We start from the raw sequence: 7,796 nt of genomic DNA on the forward strand, positions 1-7,796 counted from the left end.
TTTTCTATATTTGACGCAACTAAAAAGCAACAGCTCTGAACCCACACACACACACACACACACACACACACGCACACACAGAGTCTGGCCTAGTAGCTGTGGCTACTGAGGCTAATTATAGCCTTGCTTGCTTACATAATAGAGTGCAGCTGCACACACACGTACATACATGCGCACACACACACACTGGTGTCCATCACAGACTAGATTTGAGTAGCTGGACTTGCTGCTTCTTAAAATTGAAAGAAGAATAAAACGAACCACCGACTGATAAACATGACATACAGCACAAAAAAAAAACAACAACTAAAAAGAAATAAACAATAAAAACAACAACGATAAAATCACAGTCGTACGTATAGAAACATATCTAAATGATTAGTAAAGTGTAATCAGAATTAGCAAAAACGGTTTAGCAGTGGTTCTTCCACAAATAACTACAAGTTGGACTAAACCTAAAGTTAGGCAGAAATTAGTAGCAGAAATAGCTAAAAGTTAGCTACAGGATAAAAATCAGTCATTAAAGAAATGTATACGTTGGCAAACGAAGTTTACAGTTCATAAGAAAAGAAAAGAAGTAAATGTTACCCCAGAAACAGCTAGGTATTAGCTCAGGGACGAGGTGAAGTGGTGCTGGGTGTAGCTAATGGTTAGCCATAAAATAAGACTACACTAACATTAGCCTAAAGATGCTGTGTGGGCATGTTTGTGCCTCAGTGTGTCTGTGTGTGTGTGTGGGGGAGAGGGGGTTGTTTCAACGACATGAATGTAGTTAAACCAGCAGGTACAGCTCATTAAAGGCTCACAGTTTCTGAAGGTCATCATTAACCTGGATTCACAAACTGAACAACAGCTCTCCAGTCTCCAGTGAACAGAACCAGAACCAGAACCAGAACCAGAACATGAGATGTTTGTACAGTGTCAGGAAAAAGACAGGTCAGAACATCAGGACGGACTGGTCAGAACCCAACCATACTGGAGGAACAGGAGGGTCGACACAGTACCTTCAGAAAGGAACCATCAGTTCTGTCGAGGTAAAGGACTCGTCTTGGCTAACCTTTAGCTGTTCTGGCTATTTTTTTGCCCACTACTATTGCTATTATTTAATATTTTTGCTAAAAAAGCATTTGTGGTCAAGTTCTGTCAGGCTCAGGCTGAATGCCATGGATTATTCCCATCATTCCCTCTTCCCTGTGTCACATGTCACCCGCCCGTCTCCTCATGCTGATGTCACAGACTCTGCTCTGTCAGAATTCCTGATCATTCCAATCATCCTGTTTCAGAGGAATGTAGCTGACTGAGTGACTCGGAACGTCTGACAATTAAAACTGTCAGTGTGACAGAAAAATCACTCCTCCTCAGGAGAACACTCTGCTCCTCAGTGTGGACCCAAACTGAAAACATTCTGACCTTTAACCTCTGCTGCGTTTGTATGGCAGTTTTCATCTCTCTTCTTGGTTCAGGTTTAGCTGATATCTCAGTTATTGTTTTTTCAGAAATATAACTTAGCTTCATTTTAGCCGTTTTCTGTGCAGAGATTTCTTTGGTTTTCTCATGGCTATTTCCTAGCTAGTTTTTTTGTTTGTTTGTTACAAATCTGTAGCTGAATTTTTTAAGTTGATTTCTTTTCATTTTTTTAATGCAAATCTATTGAAGCTGTATGGTTTGGCAGTGGTTATATTCAAAACAGAATGTAAATATTTCTAGGCTAACCTTTAGCTTCTCTTGGGCAAGTTAAAGCATTTCTCAGTAACTTTAAATCCTTATCATACACTAATATATATATTATATATATATTAATATGTTCAGTACACCTGTTAATGCTATTTCAATTCATGTTCAACCTATGAGTAAATGACCTTTGGACTAAGGAACATTTTTTCTCCTTAAGCTTCACAGACTCAGATGGAATGTTAATACACAACTTTAGCTTTGTGTGTTTCTGCAGCAGCTCAGTGTGAAGGATTAGCTCAATCATTCAGACCAACAACATCACTGACACTCATGTCACGTACACGTCAACAACTCCTGTCTGTCGTCAAATTGATGAGGTCTTTTTTTTCTCTCCAATGGACGTTGGTGCCGTTTTAAAAATGTCGTTTTTTTTGTTAGTAAAACTTTGAAATTGTGAGAAATAAAGAGAGAAATAAACACAGTCCACAACCATTAAAATGTTCAGACCATGAATTCACTGTGACTTTGTTGAACGAGGTTCTCAGTCAGTCAAGAAACTGGGTCTGGATCCAGAAAATACTGAAACATTAGACAGTGTTCTCCACAGGAACTGTTTCCACTGCAGGGGGTTTGCAGTTCCATGAACTGTATAGGATTTCACTGTATGGACCAAAACACTTTTCCAAGGGCTGGAAACGGAACCTTTCAGTTAAAAATAGACATGATGTTGGTCCGAGAAATCTGTTATGTGACCCATGTGTGAGCCGTGATCCACAGATTGGTGATGACAGGGAGACGGTTTAATTTTGCAGTCTGTGTGTGTGTGTGTGTGTGTCTGACTCACCTCGTCCTCCCCCGTGTCCCCGGTGTCTACGTGGGCCATGTCCTCGGTGTCCGGTGCCTGTCCTCTCTCAGGTCCGCCGCTTCTCCTGCTATTGGTAACCCCAAGACCTTCACGCTCTCATCGTTTCTTCGTGGGTGTGAGTGTGTGTGTGTGTGTGTCTGACTCACCTCGTCCTCCCCCGTGTCCCCGGTGTCTACGTGGGCCATGTCCTCGGTGTCCGGTGCCTGTCCTCTCTCAGGTCCGCCGCTTCTCCTGCTATTGGTAACCCCAAGACCTTCACGCTCTCATCGTTTCTTCGTGGGTGTGAGTGTGTGTGTGTGTGTCTGACTGACCTCGTCCTCCCCCGTGTCTCCGGTGTCTACGTGGGCCATGTCCTCGGGGGCCGGTGCCTGTCCTGTCTCAGGTCCTCCGCTTCTCCTGCTATTGGTAACCCCAAGACCTTCACGCTCTCATCGTTTCTTCGTGGGTGTGAGTGTGTGTGTGTGTGTGTGTCTGACTCACCTCGTCCTCCCCCGTGTCTCCGGTGTCTACGTGGGCCATGTCCTCGGGGGCCGGTGCCTGTCCTGTCTCAGGTCCTCCGCTTCTCCTGCTATTGGTAACACAAAGGCCTTCACACTCTCCTCGTTTCTTCGTGGGTGTGAGTGTGTGTGTGTGTGTCTGACTGACCTCGCCCTCCCCCGTGTCTCCGGTGTCTACGTGGGCCATGTCCTCGGTGTCCGGTGCCTGTCCTCTCTCAGGTCCGCCGCTTCTCCTGCTATTGGTAACACAAAGGCCTTCACACTCTCCTCGTTTCTTCGTGGGTGTGAGTGTGTGTGTGTGTGTCTCTGACTGACCTCGTCCTCCCCCGTGTCTCCGGTGTCTACGTGGGCCATGTCCTCGGTGTCCGGTGCCTGTCCTCTCTCAGGTCCGCCGCTTCTCCTGCTATTGGTAACACAAAGACCTTCACACTCTCATCGTTTCTTCGTGGGTGTGAGTGTGTGTGTGTGTGTCGGTGAAGCTCGGTTCACATCGGTGACTTTGTGGCTAGGCTGGCCCACAGACTGCGGCTTTTTCGGCGTTTTCTTCTTCCGTGAGGAGGAAAAAGCGCCTACGTTTCACACACACCGACCAAAAAACACGCCCACTGTGGTACCGAGACCACGCCCATAATGAGAAAGAGACAGGGGGGGGGAAGAGAGAGAGAGAATGAGAAAGCGAGGGGATATGATGGAGTCATAGGACAGGGAGTAAGGTGACCAGGTCTCTCTTACCTCCCTCCCTCCCTCTCTCTCCCTCTCTCCCTCTCTCTCTCTCTCTCTCTCCGTCTCTCTCTCTGGGATGTCCTGCTCAGCATTTCAACATTAGTGCGTTGTTCCATCTTCAAACTGAGACGTTCAGAATGATCAGACCTAATGTTCCTTAAACACGTTTAAACCGGAGCTCTTCCTGTTCTGTTGCTCCGTTACGTGAGTAATTCAGTATCTTGCAGTACCAACAAAAATAGTTGGAGCGGTGTTGCACAGTATAGCTAATGTGCAGAAACCGGACACTGCTCCCCTAGTGGTTATACTGCATAACAACCATAGTGACCTAGAGGACGGACGAAAGGTTGGCGGTACCATGGCTGTGGCCTGATTTGAACTGGTGTACCACTCTGACCCAAGACTGTGTCCCCACCTTACTGACTGGGGCCTGGTCAGTCAGACAGTGGTGAAGGGAACAGGTAACCACAAACAGTACCAGGAACTGTCCAGCTCTAATCACTGGTTCCTGCAGTGAAAATCCCTGCTATTGACACTGGTTGCTGAAGAAAACTACTAACAGTTCCTAGTACTGTTACTGCGTGGGGAAAGTACATTGCGTTGTTTGTGGAACAAATGAATAAATGGAACAAATCTAAAACGTACCCGTTTTTAAAAACGCTACGTAAAAAATAAAAAACATTCATTTTGTCCGATGTACTGTTAATGTGGGTCTTTACAGGGCAACTGACATGGATACTAGAGAGGAGTGTTTGGCCCTCTGCTGGTCTGATAGTGACTGTTTTTTTTTTAAAGCAGTGCTTTGTTTTAATTAAAAGAAGATCTTGGGTTTTTTATTTGTCCTTTGAACTTATGCCTTTAATCATTGCACTTCTTTAAAAGTATCATTTATATATTTTTGTGTGAACTTATTAAACCTATTAATTCTTAGTTAATACAAACTTAATAAATACCATATTGAATCAAATATTTAAAATTCTCTATATATATATTTATAACTTTTTAGATCGAGTAAGTTATACCAGCAAAAATTAAATAATAAAATGGTAGTAACCTTGATTTACTACAGACATCTTTTTAAATGTAAATAAAAAACCTTGAATTGCAGTTTTACCCAGTAACATATACTACAGAACTTTTGTTCTATTTTAAGTGACTTGATGGTTTAAAAAGTCACAAAGACATGTTCTTTTAAACCAACACTTTAATTAAAACAACACCTTCTTGGTAAGAAGTAAACAAAAATAAAGACTTTTTTGTTCATCTGAATTACTTCAGTCATTAAACCGGTTTTTATCATTTTCTTACTGTAACAAAGTAAAAAAAAAAAAACATTTGTGTAAAAAACAGCAGCAGATTTTTTTTAATGCCCCCGTGATCAGATAATAAAAACACAATTTAAACTAAATAAAATAAATTAAATGATCATAAAAACTAAACAAAGTCCTGGGGTGACACCCCCCTGTAGTAAAGTGGTTCAGTCCAGGAGCCAATCAGAGTCCACCCCAGCAGCAGCTGTGGGGGAGAGAGAAGGGGGGAGTATCTGCCAAACCTGATTCATATTCAATTCTGTTGATAACAAAACAACAGCAGATGTAATAACAATACTGTACTGTTAAATTCTTTAAAAAAAAAAATTGTTTACAAAATAATGAGATGGAGGGAGAAAAAGATTTGAAAAGACTGCCTGAAAACATGAACATTTTACCTCACTTCCCCTCCTCCAATGTCTCCTCCTCTTCTCCCTCCTCCTCCTCCCTCTCCTCCTTCACCTGCTCCACCAGTCCCCCCTCCTCATGCAGAGCCCCCTCCCTCTGCTGGTTGTCAACATGCTGAGCCTCATCCTGCTCCTTCTCCTGCACTAGGGAGTTCAGGTAGGAGGCGCTCACCACCTCCTCTCCTTCTCCCAGCAGGTAGGTGTGTTTGAAGCGGTTGTACAGCATGGAGGCTTTGTCCATGATGGTACTGTTGGCTCGGTACCAGCGCATCTACAGACACACACACACACACACACAATTGTAGGAGATTCTTCAGTAATTTAATCAACATTAGTATCAGGTTTAATGAACAAAGAGAAACATTCCAACTCAGACTGCTTCAACAGCCACATTTTCCCACTGGCTGTAAAGTATTTGGCACTGACAACGTGTTCACATTGTGGTTTTGGCTTTAGCGTCAAGTGAAGAGATTTGGGACAAATCTTGGGTCGTGCTGTGTTCTGATTAAAACATTTATGATACATGAACATATACATTTGTAACTGTTAAACTGTTTATATCTATACACTCTTGTTTGTCATTTTCTGAGATGTCTTGGTACCTTCCTCAGCGTAGCCACGAGCTCGCTGTGTCTCTGCACATGCTGCGATGTCACATAAACGGCACTGAGCTGGTCCAGAGCTGCCAAACACTTCCTGGTGTCCTGGAAGACACAGAGACTGAGGATACGTGTACAGGAGTGTCAGAGGAACAGCGAGCTGCAGTTGTCCTCTGATGGACATCTTACCGGCTTGTCTGTCTTCAGAGAAATCCTGATGTCCCCGTGGAGTCTGTGAAGCATGGAGTCCGTTGTCGTTGTCGCCTGACTCTTCTGCTGTTTGGACTCAGTTACCAACTCGTCCAGTTGGTCGTCTCCATCCATTTCCAAATTTCCCGCTGCTTCTGTTGGGTTCTGGTCCTCGTCCTTCTCCGTACTCATCCTCTCTGTGACCTTGGACACCTTGTCTGGATTTTCGTTCTTTTCCTTTTTCTTTCGACCTCTTTTTTTTGGCACTTCTTCCACAGTTATTTCTTCTCCCGTCTTCTTCTGAGTCCTTTCATCTTCACTCCTCTTCCTCTTTTCATCCTCTTCCTCTGTTGCGTCCCTTTCTCTTTTCTTCTCCAATCTTGTTCTTTTTGATACATGCTCATCCTTTTCCACTCTTTTGTCCTCTTCCCACATGTCCTTGTCTTGAATGACTTCTGTCCCTGTACTTACTCTTTTAGTTCTAGGTCCGTCTCTCTGGGTTTTGCTTGTCCTCTTTACCTCAGGGTTCTTCTCTTTGTCTGTCTTCCCGTTTTCCTCTTCCACTGTGGTGTCCATATTGTCATCATCTACTTCCTGTCCTCTTTCTGTCCCCTTCCTTTCCTGCTCATCTGTCTTGTTCTCGTCCTTCTTCACATCCTCTGCTGTGTCCTCGTCGCTCTTTTCATCTGTGGATGTACTCTTAGGTTTTTGCCCGTCCTTGCTGATTGTCTCAGTTGTTTGATCCTCAGGTTTCCTCTCTTGGTCCAAAATCATTTCCACTGCTGTTCCTGCTTCACTGTGGTCGTTACTGTCCCCCGTTATTGTCACAGATGACTCCTCTTGACCGTCTGTGTTTTGCTTGTCCTTGCTGCTTTTTTCCTTCTCTTGATCTCCTTTCTCTGTTGGTTTGTTGTCCTCCACTGAGGTCCTCCCTCTTTCCAAAATGTGCTCCTCCTTGGAGTTTGTTTTATCCTCAGGTTTCTCCTCTACTTCCGTTTTCTCTTCCACTTTTGCGCTGTCGTCCTTGTTGACTTTTTCTGTCATTTTGTCTCGAGGAATCCTCTCCTCGTCCACCTTCTTTTCCAATACCTTTGTTGCACCCACGTCTTGTTTTTCTGGTTTAGGCCTGTCCTTGTTGCTTTTTTCTTTCTGAGTGTTTGCAGATCTTCCATCTTTCTCCATCTTTTCGTCTTCATTTATTGTGGTGTCCTTGTCTCCCTGGACATTTGTCCCTGATCTCAGTCCTCTGTAATTGCGGTCTTCCTTCGAGCTTTCTTCCTGTGTTCCATCTTTTTCTGGATTGTCTGGTGTCTGTCCACCTTTGCTGCTGTTTTCTGCTCTTTTATCTTCTGGCACCTTCTCGTGCTCCTGTAAATCCCTCTGTTCCGTTGCATCCTTGTCTTTCTCGTCCTGTTTGACAGTTTCTTCTCTTTCAGGATTCTGTTCATTCTTTAAACTTTGTTCCACTGTTTCCTGCCTTTCCATGTCACTTCCTTCTGTCCGGTCATCTTCCCTTGTCTCTTGTTTGTCCT

General features: G+C 44.0%; 2 protein-coding genes across 6 annotated transcripts in view; both read right to left on the minus strand.

Moving 5' to 3' along the window:
* The window catches only part of ttc39b (tetratricopeptide repeat domain 39B), an 11,086-nt gene extending 7,415 nt beyond the window's left edge, over nucleotides 1-3,671 (minus strand). The window contains exon 1 of one of the 4 annotated variants that reach the window (XM_025060713.1): nucleotides 3,352-3,671. In XM_025060713.1, coding sequence (XP_024916481.1) covers nucleotides 3,352-3,390 — 39 coding nt within the window. In that variant the 5' untranslated portion in view covers nucleotides 3,391-3,671. Of the gene's footprint in view, nucleotides 1-2,518; nucleotides 2,657-2,850; nucleotides 2,901-3,184; nucleotides 3,320-3,351 lie in introns of those variants that run through there. The other 3 variants (XM_025060722.1, XM_008324974.3, XM_008324966.3) reach the window with 3 other exon arrangements.
* Nucleotides 3,672-4,945: 1,274 nt separating this feature from the next.
* Nucleotides 4,946-7,790, minus strand: LOC107988351 (PC4 and SFRS1-interacting protein-like). Of its 2 annotated transcripts, none has more exons than XM_025060704.1 (4): nucleotides 7,255-7,790; nucleotides 6,265-7,200; nucleotides 6,079-6,180; nucleotides 4,946-5,747 (listed from the first exon to the last, which is right to left on the minus strand). In XM_025060704.1, the coding sequence occupies exons 1-4, from the start codon at nucleotides 7,747-7,749 to the stop codon at nucleotides 5,469-5,471; spliced, it is 1,812 nt and encodes a 603-aa protein (XP_024916472.1). In that variant the 5' UTR covers nucleotides 7,750-7,790; the 3' UTR covers nucleotides 4,946-5,468. The 2 variants fall into 2 exon arrangements, with proteins under 2 accessions (XP_024916472.1, XP_016886880.1); XM_017031391.2 differs by having other exon boundaries at nucleotides 4,946-5,328; nucleotides 5,468-5,747; nucleotides 6,265-7,790.
* Nucleotides 7,791-7,796: the final 6 nt, after the last annotated feature.

This window comes from Cynoglossus semilaevis, chromosome 1, assembly GCF_000523025.1.
Source record: "Cynoglossus semilaevis isolate Cse_v1.0 chromosome 1, Cse_v1.0, whole genome shotgun sequence".
Lineage (NCBI taxonomy): Eukaryota > Metazoa > Chordata > Actinopteri > Pleuronectiformes > Cynoglossidae > Cynoglossus > Cynoglossus semilaevis.